Below are 21708 nucleotides of genomic sequence, written 5' to 3'. Positions count from 1 at the left end.
ATCTTGGGCCTAAACCCTTGTGGACCTTATGCCTCTTTATTATCTACTTATCTTTTCTTTCAACGTCTTCATTTCATCTTTCTTTACATTTACTTACTTATTATCCATCTACTAATTTTTTCAATTGTGTCTAGTTTCCTGTCTTGTCTTTTTGCTATTTCTTTTTGCCTTCTTTCTATCTATTCTACCTCACTGCATTATTTTTTATTTTCAACATTGTTGTTTATCCATTTGTTAAGCACTTTGAGCTACATGCATTGTATGATACTGTGCTATACAAATACAGTTATTATTATTATTAGTCTGAGGTAGTCTAGTAGTCTGAGGAAGGGCCGTAGTATAGTGGCCCGAAATGTCAGACGTAAAAAAATGGATTCAAAAGGAGCACATCGGTGTGCGGTTCTTCCTTACCCTACATGAACTTTGCGCTTTGACCCTGCGCCCAGCTAAAAGAAATTGGATATGCGTGAGATCTGACTGGTATTCGTGTCATCAGTTGAGCCATTCCTCAATGCAATCAGCGTATACTTCTTTAGCATGTGGCCATCTCAAATGGTCAATGCCATCCACCTCACATTGCTTCAGGTCTTTCCGCATGTCAAGGGTTTTCAGACCGAAAGCATCTTTCAAATACCACTGTGGAAGCAATAAATGTGAGAAATATTGGGTTAATAGGAATGAATATTGTGAAGTTATAAAATCTTGAATCTTATATCAAATAAACTATACTGTAGTTCTGCTGCGCCGTCATATACAGTGCAAAGCAATAATGACTCCACCCCATTTGAAAAGTAACATTTTGAACAATATTGAAATATACACAAAATATATCTCCATAATATGCATAGATAATGTTTAATACAATTTCTGTTGAATTTACAACAAGAAAATAAGGTTTATATGACTTTATGATATTACATGTTTTTTTTTTTAGTTTTGGGCAGATAGTGGTGCAGAAATGAGTGCACCCCAATGCAAGTCTCAGAGAAAAGCTATTGAAAAACCATTTAAATCAGTCTCAGAAAAGTTCAATGATTCCTTACACTGTTTCTATCAAACAGTTGGCTATTAAATCAATCAATAAACAGCATTTTGTAGAGCAAACCCCTTCCCACTTCCTGCTGTACCAATGACACCACATGGAGGAAAAGGGACGAAGTTTTACACCAGAAAGTGCCAAAATGTAATTGGAAGACCATAAAAGCTTTAGATATCAGTCAAAACACTGTATCTAATGTGGTCCAAAACTTTAGGACAGATGGATCTGCAACCACCTCACAGAGACGTCCAGATGGGCCGCAGACTTCAACACCTAGGCAGGAACGTCTTTTCACAGAAATGGTATCATCTACCAAAGAAGCCTCTCTTACAGCCCAGTCAGACAAAAAGCCCGCCAAGAGTTTGCCGGGCCAAATTCTGACAAAAATGAAGGCTACTCTTGAGCCCAAGATCAATCTTTTTTAGAAATTATGGCATCAACACTGTATGGTATTGGAGATGAAGAATACAAAGGAAAGTCTGCGGTGTCTAAGGTGAAACATGACAGGGACTGTAAAACAAACACTTATGGCCAATGCTGATTTTCTGAGGAGGGGAGAGTGATTCAGTGATAAAGTATGGCACCTGATATGAACTCATTCGAACATACAGTAAATGGGGAGTTTTGAAGACAAACTGTGCATCAGTCTGGGGTGTAGGCCTACTCACATTTGCATCACCGGAATTTCATTTAAGTTATATAATTACTTTGGTAAACTTCACAGATGTAATATTAAATGTATCTATTCTATGCACATTTTGAAAATGATCTTTTCAAAAGGGATGTACTCATTATTGCTGTCCATTGTAAGCTGTAAAAAAACACTGGAAATTAGTGAGTTCCAATAGTCATGGATGTCATCAAAACCAATAACGTACACTATGCAATGACAGAGTGATATGATGTCATTAACTTGTGAATGTGTGATGTTTAAGTGCCACTCACATCTTGATTCTTCATGTCGATCACATTTCCTTTTTCATCATAAAAGCCGAAAAAACTACAAAAGGGGAAGTTATGTTAAATACATGCAGATATTGGTTTTTTTTCAGTTAATGCATTGTGAGATAACAAATAATATGTTATTCTGTTCTTGGTCAACATGTGCTACAGTATGTAGGAGATATTGTGACCAATTTATATCAAACACAACTTCGAGATACTTTAATTAATATTCCTATTAAATTGGGGTTTCTGAACTGCATATAAACGCACTTATCTCTGACATGGAGTATTTAGAAAAAAATAAAGAAACCTGGATTGCCATGGCGTGATCAGTCCGTCATCACGACCTCCTATCAGAACCAGCTTTTTTATTCTGAGAAAGTTGTCCTTCCAGCCTTTTGGAAGACACAGACAATTTTTGTCACAATACACTCGCCTCAAAAAGAGTTGTCGCCTATCCATCTGTTTGGAATAACAGCTAATAACCTGACTTTCAATTAATCACTTGGCTTCAGAAGTCAGTCATATGAAAGCTACAACCCTCCCGAATGAAAATGTATGTACAAAAATACATTTCATGCACCAAAGAAAGATTGACCCTTTATTGAACACAGACAGGGCAGATTTTCACAAGACAAAAGTTTTGTCGCCTATCGAACATAATGTGAAAATGAGCAGATAAGTCACTTCAAAGCACTTCAAATACGCAGATCGGGTGTCATACTTAATCACTGAATCACTCTCACCTCTCCAGAAAATCAACTTTGGCCTTAGGTGTATGTTTAGGGTCATTGTAATCATGGAAAGCAACACAATGAAAATCAATGGAGTTCAATGAGAGATGGTGACATATTCGCTATTCGTAGAGCAATACATGTTTAACTTCATGATGTAATCAATGATAAAAGCCCTCAAACACCTGCAGCATGCATGCAGCTCCTCATAAGAGCTGTATCTGTACCATGTTTCACTTTATGCACCATTTATCTTTTTTCATATTCTTCATCTCCAACACCATATAGTTTTCATGCTATCAGTTCTAAAATGGTTGATCTTGGGATCTTGACTTCAGAGTATGAGTCCCATTAGCCTTCATTTTTGTCAGAATTAGGCCTAACATACTCTTGGCTGGCTTTTTTGAGACAGGACAGTGGGAGAGACTTCTTTGGTGTTAAAGGTGAAGAATTTGGAAAAAATACATGGTGCCTAAAGTCAAACATGTGAGGGATACAGCTCTATGTGGAGCTGCATGCATGCTGCTGGTGTGTGAGGGCTTTTATCATTGATTACATCATGAAGTTAAAAATGTATTGCTCTACAAATAGCAAATATGTCACCATCTCTCATTGAACTCCATTGATTTTCATTGCGTTTGGTTTCCATGATTACAATGACCCTAAACATACACCTAAGGCCAAAGTTGATTTTCTGGAGAGGTGTGAGTGAATCAGTGATTAAGTATGATACCCGATCTGCGTATTTGAAGTGACTTATCTGCTCATTTTCACATTATGTTCGATAGGCGACAAAACTATTGTCTTGTCAAAATCTGCCCTGTCTGTGTTCATTAAAGGGTCAATCTTTATTTGGTGCATGAAATTTATTTTTGTACATTCATTTTCATTCGAGAGGGTTGTAGCTTTCATATGAGTGACTTCTGAAGCCAAGTGATTAATTGAAAGTCAGGTTATTAGCTGTTATTCCAAACAGATGGATAGGCGACAACTCTTCTGGAGGCGAGTGTAGAGTCACTTGGTGACACAACCCTAGATTAACCCCTTCCCACATTTCATGACATATCGCAGAACATATTGTGGTGGCAATCAATCCCTTTCAAGTCTCATGGACTCTTTGGTCACTGGATAGTCCCACTTGTTTTGGCTTGCTTTTTTTAAAATTACATTACATTACATTATACTTAGCTGACACTTTTATCCAAAGCGACTTAGTTATTATTTTTTTATGTACAGGGTATTGGTTACAGTAACTGGAGCAGTGTGGTGTTAGGCGCCTTTGATCAAGGGCACTTCAGCCATGGAGTAAGACAGGGAGTAGAAGGTGGGGGACTTACCTCTCATCTAAAGCCCATATGCTTAACCACTAGGCCATGGCTGCCCATTTTTAAATTGATACCATGTGCAATTAAAACATAAATATTGCCATTTCGTGACACATCATACAAGTGTAAGACTTACCAGTGTAAAGCTAATTTACATCTGCCATCCCCAGCCAGGAGCACAAATATCCAAACCCCTTGTAACGCCGCATTATGTAATAATGGTGCAATATGTAATAATGTAATAAATTATTACATAATGCAGTGACAATTGCCGTATTATGTAATAATTTACGCATTTCGTAATAGATTTCTTGAACGCATTTCGTAATAACTTTTTTCTCATCTTGTAATAAATTATTACAAAATGCGAAATTTATTACGGAATGCGGCCGCAACTTTTTTTTTTTGATGGAAATGTAATAACATGGTGCATTATGTAATAATCTATATGGATATGTTTTTTCTGCACTTGGATTCAGGTACAGCACACACATAGCCTAGTCTCAGTGACATGGTAGTCACTGCCCTCTCTCTCTCTCATTCTTCTCAGTTCTCAAACTGCTCGAGAGTCGCGAATGATGCGGTTAAAACCGTTAAGATATCATTTCACAACTTGTTGCGTGCAACGAGTCCAGCGAATGTCTCGCACTTTCTGCTACATTACACCAATTTACAGCGACATTAAATAGGCCAGGTCTAAACACTTCACGAGGTGGTGAAAACTTGTCTTGCACTTGGGTCTGTGGCGCGGATCTCGAAAGCGCAGGAGAAACCTGTGCAGTTGTGGTCCTCGGTGCGAGTAGGCTATCCTACTACACAGTGACCACATAATGATGAGAGAGAGAGAGAGAGAGAGAGAGAGAGAGAGAGAGAGAGAGAGAGAGAGAGAGAGAGAGAGAGAGAGAGAGAGAGAGAGAGAGAGAGAGAGAGTGTGTGTGTGTGTACGCACGGAGACAAACCTGGCCCATATTGATCTTAAGCCCCATCTTGGCTCTTTGGAAATATTCTTACCATTACAAGGGCTATTTTAATATTTTCCCCCAAACGACATGAATCAAATCCCAGGAAAAGACCAACCATTATAAGTGACTCGTGGGGAGCTGTCCATGCTGGTGGTGCTTAATTTTCCCCGATATTTGCCCGTGGAGTAGTGAGTCTTTCATGTCTGCCTACATGACCTTGCGCGCCAGGGTCTGACCATGGTGCTTTTTGCCCGTGGAGTAAGGAGACTTTCTTCTTGCAAAGCAAGAAACCAGAAGTTTCTCGTTCCACTTCTATAGCCAGAAGTTTTCCGTTGGACTGACGAAACCGAACACGATCAAGTTTGCAACTTCTTTCCCTCATGCGCTGTCCGTCAGCACCACCTGTCATTAGACGTCCGATTAGCTTTCATTACGTGCTGAGGGAAAAACTCTCGCCATTAGGCCTATGTGCTGTTGCACTGTTGTGAGGGATATCACCAAATAATTTAGATAAAAGTCAGAACATTATTTTGGCAATATTATTATTATTATTATTATTATTATTCTTATTATTCTTATTCTTCTTCTTCTTCTTCTTATTATTATTATTATTATTATTATTATTATTATTATTATTATTATGCCTATCATTATTATTCCCTATTGCACAAGAAAACAAGACGACCCCTTTTTGGCTGCACTGCACATGGTCTTAACAGAGCTCCCTGTTTGTAAAAAAGCTTCTTGTGTTTCGACAAAAAGGTGTCTCTTTGATAGTGCCTAACACACACGTTGGACGCCTTAAGAGCAAATAGGCCTAGCCAAGTGCGAATGGATTTTGAGAGGTGTGCGACCGTTAGTAACGTTCTGGAATTCTATCAAGTCTATCAAGGCTGGAACTATGACTACTTGCCAGTTCCCAGCAATGGGGAAATATCGGGAAAAATTAAGCACCACGAGCTTGGACAGCTCCCCACGAGTCACTTGTAATGGCTGGTCTTTTCGTGGGATTTGATTCATGTCGTTTTGGGGAAAATATTAAAATAGTCGCTATTTCTAAGTAGCCTTTGGAATGGTAAGACTATTTCCAAAGAGCCAAGATGGGACTTAAAGGGTAACGTTTAGGTGAAATTTATAACTAAATATATACTGGATGTTGTCAGGAGAGGTGTTTTGAAACATATATGTGAAATTCACAGTCTATAACAAAGCCAAACTGCAATATTTTTTATGAAAATGTATCAGCTAGGCTAGGCCTACTTCTAAAGTATTGGGCTCCTCGCTGGCGTAGATAGAGGGAGTCCAACTAAAGTTCTGGCTCAGCTCTCGCTTGTGGATGTAGGTTTACCAACCATTTTGGTTGTAGTAGAGATGCTGGGGAAAGTGGACAGTTAGGCCTATATTGTATGTGGGCTATTGAAAATGGTCTATTACTATGTTTGTGCATTGTGTATGAAAAAAGACAGATCAGCGGGTCTATCGGTTTATCTAGAATATTAAACTGTTCTGGGTCTCCGCACTGTCTGTGGCCATGCGTAATTTGCGATTAAACAGGGGGGCGATATCTAGGCCTATCTCTCCTTTGCTTTCACATGAGAGATGCATTTCATAGGCAAATCTAAAACAGTCTCAAAGTAGACCATTACATAGGCTACTTAGAAATAGCGACTAATATTTTTCCCAAAACCGGCATTTGCCGTGGAGTAACGACATGCCTGCCGCCTAAATAGACTTGCGCCCTCTGTCCATGGTGCTGAAACCGCGGCACTACTCTTATGTGAAGCGCGTTACAGTTTCACGATGGGATTGGCTTACAGGCAACAAAAAGACCAAACTATACAATAGGCTATGGTTGGAAGGCCCTACCCTTTGCCGACAATGATGAGAAATAATATGGTCACTCACTGTGAGTGGCATGGCGTCAAACGTTTCCTACTCGGTGCAAAACAATAACTCATAGCACCCGAGAAAAATGCCATGTTGTAAAAATGGCATATAGCCTATTTTCAATTTCAGTTCACTGCTCAGTAGGCCTATTACATGAAACTTCAATAAAGCTCATCCACATGCACGTCACAAAACAATAAACCAGGCGGCGGGACTTTCGATTATATTCCCTCCAAAAATGTCAGCATGTCACAAAAAACAGTTATTTGCATTGTCCGTAATTATACCAAACTAAAAAAGTATTCCCGTAGGCTAGAAGAAATCAAGTCTTCAGCTGCTATAATCCGTTACAAAACTGAAACAAAAATGCCAGCACAAATATTACCTATATAGCCTACCTATTTTTGCATTGCGAGCTGTCCACGTGTGTGGTGCTAGGGGCGAAATGTGCACTGGCAGCACTCGTCGTTGAGTTTGGGAGATGTCTTTAGTGGGAGTAGGCCTATTTGAATGTGTAAAACACGTTGGACATGCTGGACATTTTCAGTAGGCTATGCTTGGGGAAGTAGATCGATTATTTGCATGCGTCTTGTTTCACCATCGAGCTTGCATCAGCATGCCAACGTTAGGCTATTTGCTATCCTGACATTTTGCTGAATAGCATAATATCTCTACAAAATCGGGAGTAAATTGAATTGAATTGAAGTCTCCCAACATGTCTTGCCAATCCATGAGGATACCACACGCGGAGAAAGCGTTCCTTTGATAGAGAGGATACCTGCGTCTTTGTAAAGTGCTGCGCGCACGTTTGATTGCCGGTTTTACAAATTACGGGGATAAACATGCCAGGTCCAAATTACTAACAGGAAAAGAGGGACGATGACAAAGGGGATGAATCGCCAGGAAGACAGGGATGATCTTTCTCGCAGAGCAATGTTGTCTGTAAGAGCGAGTCTCGCCTGGTTTTGTAGGCTATGGTTACGACACGCAATCCACCGCTGGACCAGCTGGCTATCAGCAATCACCGCAAGAATCAAACCTGTTTTTTTTTTTTTTTCAAATCCTGGTCATCCCCCGTGAGTGTAGGCTACTGCATATAGTTAAAACATTGCTACGACCCAATTTGGCACACTGTCCACTCAATGCGCAAAAGACACAACGTCGGAAGGGATTCGATTACTGCCAGAGGTACGAAACAGTCCTCAACTTCAGAAAAAAAGATGGAAATGTGGATACTATGTGGGCCTGGAGAAAGAGGTTCACTCTCTCCAGCAGTTCAAAACCACCGTGTCAGGTTATGCTTCGGAAGCATATCAGGGTTTTTTTTTTCGACAAAAACGAAGCGCCATAAAGTCACAGTCAAGTTTCTAGGCTATAGGCCAGTACAGCAGCGTTAATAAACTCCAAAAAAGTCATGTGCCATACCCTAATAATGACAATCTTAATGTGCAAACGAAGTGTGGGGGATTGGGGCAATAAAAACAGTCGGTGGTGGGTAGTGCGCGATAGCTCTGTGATGGGGAGGGGGATTCTTTTGGCTACACCTAGCCTACCCAACTCAGGACTCTGGATCCAACAGAGAATCTCCACAATGAGGGAAACACATCGAAAACATAAAATTAAATATGCTATATGCACAAATAGAGTTCATATCAATCAGACATTATATTAGGTTAACAATGTTATTTTGAAACCTAATGAAGAGCCACATAATAACGGTCTGGCACACCCTCATGGCGCTGCTGCAGCGCATTGACATGGAGGAAACCTACAAAAAAATATGATTATTATTTTAAATAATAAAACGGTTCAGACGGTATCTGGTGGATACTGCCACTGTTTAAGGCCATTTCACTTCTTGAAATTTAGCCTATACAGTGCCTTCAAAAAGTCTACACACCCCTCCTCAAATGCCAGGTTTTGTGATGTAAAAAATGACAGAAAAATAAATTCACAGCTTTTTCCACCTTCAATCTAAACTATTAACCTGTACAATGCAATTGAGAAACAAGCATGACGCTTTAAAGGGAAACAATAGAAAATAAAAAACCTCAGTTAACATGGTTGCATAAATATACACACCCTTAAATTAATACTTAGTTGCAGTACCTTTGGGCTTGTCTGGGCTATTCCAAAACCTCAATCTTATTCTAGTGAAGCCATGCTTTTGTAGACTTAGGCGTGTGCTTGGAGAAATTGTCGTTCTGAAAGATTAGCTCCTCTGCATCTTCACCTTTCTACCAGGGGGGCGAAGGTTTTGTGCCACTACCACGGCCCCTGTGAAAATTGTCTTATTCCCTCCTCCCTAATGAAGGCCCCAGTTACAGCTGAAGAAAAACAGCACAAAAGAACAATGCTGCCACCACCATACTTCATGTTAGGTATGGTGTTATTGCGGTGATGTTTTGCGCCAAACATACCCTTTTGAATTATGACCAAAAAGTTAAATCTTGGTGAGGTAAATTTCTCAAAAAATACTTCTGTAATCTCCCAAATGCATGTGGGAAGATGTGTTATGGTCAGGTGAAACTGAGGTTGAACATTTTGGACATAATTCCAAAAGGTATTTTTGGCACAAAACATCACCGCAATAGCACCATACCTAACGTGAAGTATGGTGGTGGCAGCATTGTTCTTTTGTGCTGTTTTTCTTCAGCTGTAACTGGGACCTTCATTAGGGAGGAGGGAATTATGAACATTTCCACAGGGGCCGTGGTAGTGGCACAAAATCTTCGCCCCCCTGGTAGAAAGGTGAAGATGCAGAGGAACTAATCTTTCAGAACGACAATTTCTCCAAGCACACGCCTAAATCTACTAAAGAATGGCTTCACTAGAATAATATTGAGGTTTTGGAATGGCCCAGACAAGCCAAAGGTGCTGCAACTAAGTATTAATTTAAGGGTGTGTATATTTATGCAACCATGTTAATTGAAGTTTTGTATTTTCTATTGCTTCCATTTAAAGCTTTATGCTTGTTTCTCAATTGCATCGTACAGGTTAATAGTTTAGATTGAAGGTGGAAAAAGCTGTGAATTTATTCGTCTTTCTGTCATTTTTTTACATCACAAAAACCTGACATTTGAAGAGGGGTGTGTAGACTTTTTGAAGGCACTGTAGGTCTGGAAAGGTGTTACAATATTAGAACCTGGCCTATTCTCTGCGGTGCTTAGTATGTCGGTAGAACACGGCGACTCCCTCTATCCACGTCGGATCAATATGGGCCAGGTTTGTCTCCGTGCGCCAGCGGACACACACTCACTCACTCTCACTCTCTCTCTCTCTCACTCTCTCTCTCTCTCTCTCACTCACTCTCTCTCTCTCTCTCTCACTCTCTCTCTCTCTCTCTCTCTCTCTCTCTCTCTCTCTCTCTCTCTCTCTCTCTCTCTCTCTCTCTCTCTCTCTCTCTCTCTCTCTCACAAGTTGTGAAATGATTTCTTAATGGTTTTAACCGCATCATTCACGACTCTCGAGCAGTTTGAGAACTGAGAAGAATGAGAGAGAGAGAGGGCAGTGACTACCATGTCACTGAGACTATGTGTGTATTGAATCCAAGTGCAGAAAAAAACATATCCATATAGATTATTACATAATGCACCATGTTATTACATTTCCATCAAAAAAAAAAAGTTGCGGCCGCATTCCGTAATAAATTTCGCATTTTGTAATAATTTATTACAAGATGAGAAAAAAAGTTATTACGAAATGCGTTCAAGAAATTTATTACGAAATGCGTAAATTATTACACAATGCGGCAATTGTCACCGCATTATGTAATAATTTGTTACATTATTACATATTGCACCGTTATTACATAATGCGGCGTTACACCCCCCCACACAAAATCCCTAAATCCAACCCCACACACAGTATATCACAAAAGTGAGTACACCCCTCACAGTTTTTCAGATTTGTGAGTATATCTTTTCATAGGAAAGCATTACAGAAATATCTTGGTCTCTTCAAATCACACGACATGGTTCCAGTGATCCATATCCTTGGTCTGTTCATCTCTCTTGAGACCAAGATAAACAAATTTGCTTTAGATGGTGTCAAGCATGTGTGGTGGTAAACAAGTGAGTTTTACAAAAAAGGTGTATCCTCTCAATAGCCAAGCATGGTAATGGGACTGACATGGTTTGGGGATGCATGAATGCTGTCAACATTGGTAATCTGAAATACACCTAAAAGAAACATGCATGTCAACATGCACTGTGACTACTGAAGCAGATCATGATATTCTCCATAGGATTGCATTCAAATCTCACACCAATCTATTTAAGCCAGATGCAGACTCAAAATTTAAAAGTTCAATGCAAAGAAAGGTTGAAACGCACACTGATGACCTCCCTTGTCATCCCTTTTCATTTCGTTTCATTTCGAGACGATTCGAGCCAACATAGCCTCTTCTCTATCGGATTTTAATCTGGGGTGTACTCACTTTTGTGAGTACATGTTCAAACATGAATGGCTGTATTTTGTTTTTTTCTGAGTGAACAAGAAATTTGAGCAGTTAAATATGTTGTTAAAAGGTCACTAATCATTGTGTCAAAGTGAAATTTCTGTAATGCATTCCTATGAAAAGATATACTCAAAAATCTGCAAAACTGTGAGGGGTGTATTCACTTTCGTGATATACTGTAGTTACAGCATACAGATCACTCACATAGGTATACAGTTCTCCTAAGGTTGTGTGCTTAAAACGTTTGTTGTAGTCATGTAGATAGGCTATTCTGGAGAAGATTGTATAAGTATACCTACGTATTCTCTCCACAATCCACATCCAGGGCTGGGCTGGTAATCTAGCATACAGGACATTTTCCCAGTTTTGCCAACAGTCGTCAGGGACCGATGCTTTTATGTTTTTGTTTTTGTTTTTCCCCTTAAAAACCAGCCCACAATTTAGATGGGGCGGACCATTAGTCAAATAGGGGGTAGTTGTTTGCCTATGCCAAAAACATGCCAAGGCCCTGTGCACATCCCTGTGTTTCCCTTGTATAAATATCCAGCGTCCAAAAGGCTGTTTAATGCCAAAATAGAGATGTAAAAGAGGGTTTTCCGAAAGTGTAAATGGGGTGTTGAGTTCAGTACCCCACCCCACGCACCCCACCCCCACCCCAAGACAGAAGTGCACACCACTAATAGGGACTGATAAAAGGTTTCAATACTTGTGATGTTGTCATGTGCCTGGTCTCCATTCAGTGGTGCCAAATATGTATTGCCTCTCAAGTACGACTTTTGGTGGTAGGGGTCTGAAAAAAACATGGCTATCTGATTAGTGATCATAGTTTAGACAGATCAATAATATTTAATCAACTTGTAAAGCTGAAAAAAATCAAGCTTACTCACCATTCCAGTAGTTACAAATGGATAGTAACTGTCCTATCTTGTTGTAGCAGAACAAATAAAACATTCGGCGGCCAATGGCAGACCACCAATAAGTTGAGTTCTTGAGTCCTATGGCAGAGACAATACTAGAATATATGAGACTGCTAACTGCTAATACGTATATGAGCATTATTGTCCTATTGTCGCCTCAAACATGTCCAGTCCCACCAGATGGCGACCGTGGGCAAGTGACGACTGGGAAACCTGAATGTCAATTGGGCTAAATGCTCAAATATATTCTACTCCAATTTTCCAGTCGTCGACCTTCTGAACACATTTCCTGTTAAGAACTATGGTTGGTATTATATAAGAGGAGGTATTTTCAAGTTCTTTGGGTGTTTGGCTTTTCCACCAGGGCAGAAGAACCAGAACCTGTTGGGATCATAACTACCTTGCTGACTCAGTACAGGCTATAATTGAGGCAGTTCAAACATATCCTGATAAGATGAGGCAAACAAAAAAGCATAAAGTGACCAAGGAGAAGAAACAAGAGTTAAAAAAAAATAAAAAAATAAATTACTGAATACAAATAATGAAATAAAAATAGAGATAATTATATATAGGCCTATATATATTGTAATGTGCTAAATAGTTCTGCCCAATTTATTCTGCTCTTCAGTGAAGCTCCCAAAATTATCATCAAGAAATATTTCATTAAAAAAAATCTACTGACCTCCATACTGCCCTGCCAAGGGCGCTGACAGGAAAATCGCAGAGTGAACATTGTGATCAGCCAGTGTGGCGAGAATTCCTCTACATATCACACCACCTATAAGAAAATTAAAAACAGGGCACAATTTAGACTTTTTTTATTTTTGTGTCATTGTTGCTAAGACCATGCAGTCCTGTCAGTGATGACACCTGATTTGCGAATTTGAAGTTTTCTGAAGTGATTTATCTGTTCATTGTCACATTATGTTCGACAGGCGACAAAACTTTTGCCTTGTGAAAACCTGCCCTTTATGTGTTCATTAAATGGCCAATCTTCCTTTGGCGCATTAAATGTATTTTTGTACATAAAACTTCATTTGGGAGGGTTGTAGCTTTCAAATGAGTGACTTCTCAAACCAAGTGATAAATTGAAAGTCAGGTTATTAGCTGTTGTTCCAAAGAGATGGATAGGCGACAAAACATTTTGAGATGGCTGTATAGTAGAAAGGACTTTTGTCCATTTTTCTTTACAGATTATCTCTAAAACATTAATAGTTTGTGGCTGTAGCTTGGCAAATGGGAGGTTCAGTTCCCTCCATAGAATTACTATAGGGTTAATGTTTGGAGACTGTCCAGGCCACTTCATGACTTTAATATGCTTCTTCTTGAGAAACTCCTTCGTTGCTTTGACTGTATGTTGCGTATTATTGTCATGTTGGGAGATCCAAAAATGGTCCACCTTCAGTCTAGTGGTAGAGGGAAGGACGTTTGCACTCAGTATTGCACGATACATGTCTCCCTCCGTCCATTCGTTGACAATGTGATGTTGTCCTGTGCCTTGGTCAGACAAACACCCTCAAACCATAATGATACCACTTTCATGCATGATGTTGAGGAGGGTGTTTTTGGGATCATAGACAGCAGTTATTTTTGTTAAAACACATTGAATTGTGTTAATGCCCAACAGCTTGATTTTGGTTTCATCTGACTACAGCACCTCCTTATCATATCCTAAACCAGTCTGATGTTCGTTGGCAAACCTCAGGTGTTTCCTTCTGAAGTAGAAGTACCATGTGTGCACTACATGATTTCAATCCTATGTGGCTTTAAGTGCTACCCATAGTTTTCTCAGTGTTTTTGGTCTCAGAAGCTTTGATATCATTGCCTAGTTCATCCCGTACAGGTCTAGGGTGCTTTCTTTCTGTTCTCATGATTATCAAATCCCTACAAAAGGTCAAATCTTGTATAAAACCTCAGACAGACTGATGGATGGTCATTTTGCACCAACAGTTGGGTCCTTAATACCCAGTCTCTTTCTTGTGGCTTTGTAGCCCATTTAATCTTTGTTCGGGTCTAAAATCTTGTCCCTGATATCCGTTGACCGCTCTTTGGTCTTTCTCATGCTGGTGAGGTTGGAGTGTGATTGATTCACTCATATTATGGACTGATTCTACTGATTCAAAGTGTCTTGTTAGTATGTACAGGTGTCTTTAATTCAGATGACAAGTTGATCGGAAGTGCCCATCTGGTCTGTGGGCCCGGAACTGTTATCAGTTGGCAGGGGATGAAATACTTATTTTGCTCAATGAAATAGAAATTAATATTCTCTCAAGTTAATTTCTGGATTTTCTTTTTGATATTCTGTCTCTCCATATCATAATACATATTATCATAACATTTATTGACTGATCATGTCTTTGTTAGTGGGCAAACCAACAAAATCAGCAAGGGATCAAATACTTATTGAAATCACTGTATGATGCCGGCGTCAAGTAAAGTGTTTAGGTTCAGGTAATGTCCAACATGTGCATACAGTTGTGCTCATATGTTTACATACCCCGGCAGCATAAACGCTTTCTTCGCGATTTCTCACAAAATATGAAGGATTACACAAAACCTTTTTTTCACTCATTGCTAGTGACTAGCTTAAGATATTTATTAGCAATATTCTGTGTTTACTCTTTCAAAAGCATGATCACAACCCAAACTACCCAAATGACCCTGTTCAAAAGTTTACATACCCTAGTTGCTAATGCTGAATATGGCCCTGTTTAACATCAGGGACCGCTCTAAATTGTTTGTGGTAGTTGTGGATAAGGCTCTTAATGTTCTCAGATGACAGAACAGCACATTCTTCCTGGCAGAATGGTTGTTTCCTATAATATTTTTGGGTGTCTTGCTGGAACCTCACATTTGAGGTTTCCCCTGAATGGCTCAATGATGTTGAGATCAGGAGAGTGAGACGGTCGCTCAAAAACTTCATTTTATTCTTTCTGAAGCTAGTGACGGGTTGATTTGGCTTTCTGTGTTGAAATATTGTAATGTTGGCATGTCCAAACAATGGACCATGTGCAGTTTCAAGGCTGATGTGTGTCAAGTTTCCTCCAGTATTTTTCACAGGGCAATGTATTCATCATTCTGTGAGTATGGATCAAAAGTATAATGCATTTGTAACTCAAATGTCCCCATGAAATCAGTGGTCCATGACCATGTTTCACAGAAGGGTATGGTGTAACTTTCATCATAGGATCCATTGACTGTTCTCCAAATGGTACTGTTAATAGTGGCCTAAAAAAGTTCCATATTGATCTCATTTTTCCAAATGACTTTGTCACAGGCATTTTGATGCTTCTCATTGTGCTATTTGGTGTATCATATGCAAAATAACATGTTTGCATTTTTGTGGTAATGGCTTTCTCCTGGCAACCCCCAACAGCCCATCTTTCCTCAAGTGCCAACATTTTTTCATGTTGTCCTATATTTCACCTGAAGTTATTTTTTGGTTGTCCTATGCCTCCTGAACAATTTCCCTTGCAATGATCATTGCAATGCAATGATTCCCTTGCCCATTGGCTTGATTCCAACCAAACTCCTCATATTGCATTTCTGAATTGAAATTCCAACGGTGCCAACATGACAATATTTCGACACAGAAAGCCAAATAAACCCGTCATTAGCTTCAGAAAGAATAAAATGAAGGTTTTTGAGCGACCATCTCACTCTCCTGATCTCAACATCATTGAGCCACTCAGGGGAAACCTCAAATGTGAGGTTCCAGCAAGACACCCAAAGATATTATAGGAAACAACCATTCTGCCAGGAAGAATCTGAGAACATTAAGAGCCTTATCCACAACTACCACAAACAATTTAGAGCGGTCCCTGATGTTAAACAGGGCCATATTCAGCATCAGAAACTAGGGTATGTAAACTTTTGAACAGGGTCATTTGGGTAGTTTGGGTTGTGATCATGCTTTTGAAAGAGTAAACACAGAATATTGCTAATAAATATCTTAAGCCAGTCACTAACCATGAGTGAAAAAAAAGGTTTTGTGTAATCCTTCATATTTCATGAGAAATCGCAGAGAAAGCGTTTATTCTGCTGGGGTATGTAAACATATGAGCACAACTGTATGTGCATGTGGAGGTGAAGAAGAATAATCTCACAGCAGTATTATTCTTCACCTTCATAGACTTCAAAAAGGCATTTGATTCGCTCTACCGAGGCATGATGGTAAAGATCCTGAAAGCATACAGTATTCCCCCCAACCTACTCCGAGCAGTAGGGTCCATGTACGCAGGAACAAGGGCCAGGGTGGTGACCCCAGACGGTAACCGTGAGGAGTTTGGCATCCTGGCTGGAGTTATGCAGGGGGACACACTAGTCCTTTCTCTTCATCATAGTCCTTGAGGAACTTGGTTTCACACATCTTCAAGGAGGTTGTGTCGATACCCCGCAGTGGTCCTCACAGACCTTGACTTTGCAGATGACATCAGTTTGCTCTCCGACAACGTGGTACAAGCACAAACACTGAAAAGGGTAGAGCTAAGTGTGCCAAGGTCGCCCTCAGGCTAAATGCCAAGAAAACTGAGGTCATCACCTACAAAATCCCACCAGAACATCAACCACTGACTACAGCAGCAGTTTATGACTTCAAATACCTGGGCTCATGGGTCAACTCAACTGAGCAAGATCTAGAAGTGAGAAAGCCACTTGCATGGAGGGCCCTGAACGGTATGGCCAGTGTATGGAACTCCAGTGTCCCCCGTCAAATCAAACTCAGCTTCTTCTACACGACAGTAGAGTCTGTTCTCCTCTATGGCAGTGCATGCTGGACCCTGAAACCAATAACCAACCCTAGAGAAGTCCCTTGATGGGTGCTACACCAGGATACTGTGTGCAGTGCAAAACATCAGTTAGAGTGCACATGTAACCAACAAAATCCTATATGGGGGAATACCAAGGGTGAACGAGAAGATTGCTGTAAGGAGAATGAGACTTGCAGGACATCGCCAAAGGCACCAAGAACTGCCAGCCAGCAAACTGGTGCTATGGGAACCATCGCGTGTGTGCCGGTTAAGAGCATGTCCCACACTAACATATGTGGACATACTCTAGAAGGACGCAGGAGCACGAAGTACCAGCGAACTGAAAATATGTATGGAGAATCGGAATGACTGGAAGCAAAGATGGAAGGCTCGTCTGAGGACGACCTAGAGAGAGAGATATACCGTATTGACCCGAATAAAGACGACCCCCACCCCCTTGAAGGAACAGACCTGTAATCTTTTTGACATTTCTCTCGCGTTGCCTAATGAAAGTCGGACAACCGAACACTAACAGCGAAAAAGAGCACTTCTGAAAGTTTGAGGGAAAATATTTTTCTTGCAGGTACACAACAAGTGAGCTGACTTACCCCCGAACTTGTAACTTTTTGCCATCGCAAGGCACTGATATATGTATAGATATTAAATATATAACTGCTCAGCTCTGGGACAAAAGGCAAGCTCGCTTTCAGCATTTTCTGTGAGAATGCAATCTAGTTATGATTTACTAGTAGTTATTCTCATAAAATTTGTTACAGTTCACAAACAATAGTTATTGCTATGGCGCTGCATTGTTTGGCTGCCTTACCGGTAACTCCCACAACTGTGCAACTTTATAACTTCTTTTAAATGGCATTAGACCATATATGTAATTTATATTTTTCTGCACATATGGAGTTACTGTCAAGGCTAGGGTTGTATGTGACAAATAAAGTATTCTTACTCTAATTATTCTTGCTACTACCCTATCTACCCTATCTACATACTATCCTATCAACGACCATAAAAATAATAGGATGTTAATTTTGTCTGGGCTCGGATGTATTTTGGCCACAAATGCCTTATTAGGTGCTGGGCCCAGAAGCAGTCAGCTCATTGGTGGTAACGAGTGGCAACTTTATTTTTGCTTATATAACCCCCTGACAACCCATTAATCAATATTTTGGCTGTTGCCAACCTCGAAACTTGCACATTGATTTACAATAAATGACAATAAAAACTAGCCAATCGAGTAACGTCAAGTCGATGCGAAGTCAATGGGGCAAAATGCAGCTAGCGAAGCCGAAGTTGTCCGAGGTACCATGACATCACAATCGATGGGAGGGGCCTGGGACAGGTCAATTCTACAAAGCTGGCTATGCTGTATTGTCCTGACACAAGGTTTTAAGGTCAAGTAATGATAAAGTCAGTTGAAATAGTGTGCTTCAAAATGCGCGAAAATGGTTGCCAATGTCCCACATGATGGAAACGAACGCTACATCCTGAACCGAGTGAAGGCTTCACAAAACCCAATGGGATCACAAGATCGGCCATGTTTGACCATGTATGGACAAATTTCACATCCATTTCCACTGCGGGATCCTATGGCAACTCTTTTCTATAGGCCTAGATGAATGACAAGAACTAACCTTGTGAGTAGCATATGAGATGGACTCCCTCTGGAGAGCTTTGCATGATGGGATAGATTGCTTTGTTAAAGCCCTCCACTTGTTCCCATAGCGACTTAAGGCTGTCCTCCTCATTGTAGAGGTCCAGAGCGATGACTGTTGTACCAGGGTGGGACTGAAACATACAAAGGATATTGTTGCTGTCTGGCAGAAACCTTATATTTCTGTTTCATTGTTTTTTTTTAAAAACACATTTATGGTACTGCAATAAACATTAGATTTGCCTTTATTTTCTCTACAGGAGAGACATTTTGCGTGGACAAACAAAAATGAGTGCCTCAGTTTGGAACTTCACAGTTCCATAATTCTGCAGGTCCAGAGCAGAAGGCAAAAAGCAGTAACTGAAGTTACTGTGTTCTGCCTTAGTTTATCCAAAGGATTTTCAACTTATTTTACTTAACATCTTATTTTACCCTGAAGACAACATATTTTAAACTCCGTGTTTGTTCACATGATAAAACTGATGCTTATTATTGCAAATATGACAAAAACTCATTTTTGAAAAAAATGAAGTTACTGCCTTTTGTAAGTAACTGCCCTTAGTAGAGCAGAATTATTATTACTATAAATAAATAAATAATATTGACAACCACAAACAACATCGTATGGCTGTCAAAGTCATGTGCAATGTGCTATTGATGCTGTTCTGTTGGTGTTTTGGTTGTTTCATGCTTGAATAATCTATCTTAATTTCATTGTTCAGATTGAGGATGTGTCATATGATGCCACATCATGAGTGTTTGAAAAAAAAGTGACATCACTTTTCAATCAAAAGCATATTGACCAATTTGCTGTCAGGCATGTCAAATGGTGGGTCATATTCTCCCTCCTCTTTAAACAATCCTTGGTAACAGTAAGTACACAATAGTAAAACATTCATGGCAGCTCCTACCTCTGTGATGAAGTTAATCAAATTCCTGAATTGCCCAGGCCCATCCAAAAGTCCATGGACAAGTATAACAGGCTTGTAGCCATCGGTAACTGCCACACTCTTGCAGACCAAAAGTAGACACAGAAAGGACCAGTTCACGAGGCACAAAGAATGTGTCATTATAACACTTTGACAGTAGCCTAAGGTTTCTCCCTGAATGGAGTTGAGTGCATGTGGGCAGCTCTAATATATATTGGTTAGAAAACCTTGACACGACATCCTGTTTTTGGAAAGACTTGTTTCCTTAAATGAGCTCTTCTTCCCACTTCCAAGGGAGCAGCTCAGTCGGTCAAAGTTAATTTGCAATGTTTGAGATAGTCCTTGTCCATGTTTCGTGATATAGCGCCATTTTTTACCTTTATGTTCCATTACATCAGTTACATTGCATGTACGTATGGGTTCTATGTATTCATGTTGAATGAAAAACAGTTTCATATTTGCAATTCTACAGCACAAAGTTGTTAAAGTACCTCTTGTTACTACCCAAAATATAACTGTCAGTATATTCATAATTAAGGCCAATTTTAAAGGTCTTTTGTGTCTTATTGCTTATAGGACAGTGAAGAGTCTGACAAAAAGAAAAAAAAGGGGGGGGGGTGTGTTAAAGGACCCAGGCTGAACTTGTACCTGGGCATGCAAGCCCATAAGCGTATGTGTGTGTGTGTGTGTCGAGGGGGGTGACTTAGCGCACTGAGCCACAATACCCCCCAAATTATGGCCATTTTAAGTGTAACATACAGCTAATACAATAACTACCCAATAATGACTTCTTTTTTCCCCCAATAACGTAATAAGGCATTTCATCTTGCTCCAGGACGTTTAGTACCACTACCCTGGACTTGTCAGTACCTGAGATTTTTTCTCCAGCCTTTTCCGAGATCCTGGTCATTGTAATGGGGTTAGGTGTATGTTTATATAAAAAAACATCTTGATTTATTCCCAATAACATCCAAAAGGTTATTCAACATCAGCAGACTACTGAGACACAGCAATACATTTTGGGATAATATTTGGAGTAGGCATACGTTAAGAAAATTTTAAATGTAAATAAAATCTGCCCCCATTAGCTCAGATGTCGGAAAGGGCGGACTCGAAAAATGCAGCATCACCGGGAACTGACAAGTCAAGGGTTACGTGAGCAATACAACAGCATATTAAAATTGGCAGAAGTTATCCTTTAAGGCGGCGGTGGGGAACCTATGTCTCGATGGCCGTTTGTTGCCGTTAGTGGCCCTTGAGGCCGTTGTATCCCGCCCCCGGTATAATTTTAATGTTATGTAGCTCATCAAAGTCCAATCTCACGCACATCCAGATGCTTTTCGGGTGCTGGTTCAAAAGACGTCAGTTGCATGTACGTATGGGTTCTATGTATTCATGTTGAATGAAAAACAGTTTCATATTTGCAATTCTACAGCACAAAGTTGTTAAAGTACCTCTTGTTACTACCCAAAATATAACTGTCAGTATATTCATAATTAAGGCCAATTTTAAAGGTCTTTTGTGTCTTATTGCTTATAGGACAGTGAAGAGTCTGACAAAAAGAAAAAAAAGGGGGGGGGGTGTGTTAAAGGACCCAGGCTGAACTTGTACCTGGGCATGCAAGCCCATAAGCGTATGTGTGTGTGTGTGTGTCGAGGGGGGTGACTTAGCGCACTGAGCCACAATACCCCCCAAATTATGGCCATTTTAAGTGTAACATACAGCTAATACAATAACTACCCAATAATGACTTCTTTTTTCCCCCAATAACGTAATAAGGCATTTCATCTTGCTCCAGGACGTTTAGTACCACTACCCTGGACTTGTCAGTACCTGAGATTTTTTCTCCAGCCTTTTCCGAGATCCTGGTCATTGTAATGGGGTTAGGTGTATGTTTATATAAAAAAACATCTTGATTTATTCCCAATAACATCCAAAAGGTTATTCAACATCAGCAGACTACTGAGACACAGCAATACATTTTGGGATAATATTTGGAGTAGGCATATGTTAAGAAAATTTTAAATGTAAATAAAATCTGCCCCCATTAGCTCAGATCTCGGAAAAGGCGGACTCGAAAAATGCAGCATCACCGGG

General features: G+C 40.0%; 1 protein-coding gene across 1 annotated transcript; it reads right to left on the bottom strand.

Annotated features, from left to right (window-relative positions):
- Positions 1-19804, bottom strand: LOC134448718 (lysosomal thioesterase PPT2-like). Its single transcript, XM_063198370.1, has 8 exons — positions 19594-19804; positions 18663-18816; positions 12951-13046; positions 12239-12346; positions 12058-12141; positions 2295-2379; positions 1985-2039; positions 1-636 (listed from the first exon to the last, which is right to left on the bottom strand). Exons 1-8 carry the CDS (start codon positions 19750-19752, stop codon positions 493-495), a joined length of 885 nt encoding a protein of 294 aa, XP_063054440.1. The 5' UTR covers positions 19753-19804; the 3' UTR covers positions 1-492.
- Positions 19805-21708: the final 1904 nt, after the last annotated feature.

The sequence above is a fragment of the Engraulis encrasicolus genome, chromosome 5 (assembly GCF_034702125.1).
Source record: "Engraulis encrasicolus isolate BLACKSEA-1 chromosome 5, IST_EnEncr_1.0, whole genome shotgun sequence".
In the NCBI taxonomy this organism is placed as follows: domain Eukaryota; kingdom Metazoa; phylum Chordata; class Actinopteri; order Clupeiformes; family Engraulidae; genus Engraulis; species Engraulis encrasicolus.
The sequence above is the reverse complement of the archived record's forward strand: the minus strand, read 5'-3'. Positions and strand labels throughout refer to the sequence as shown.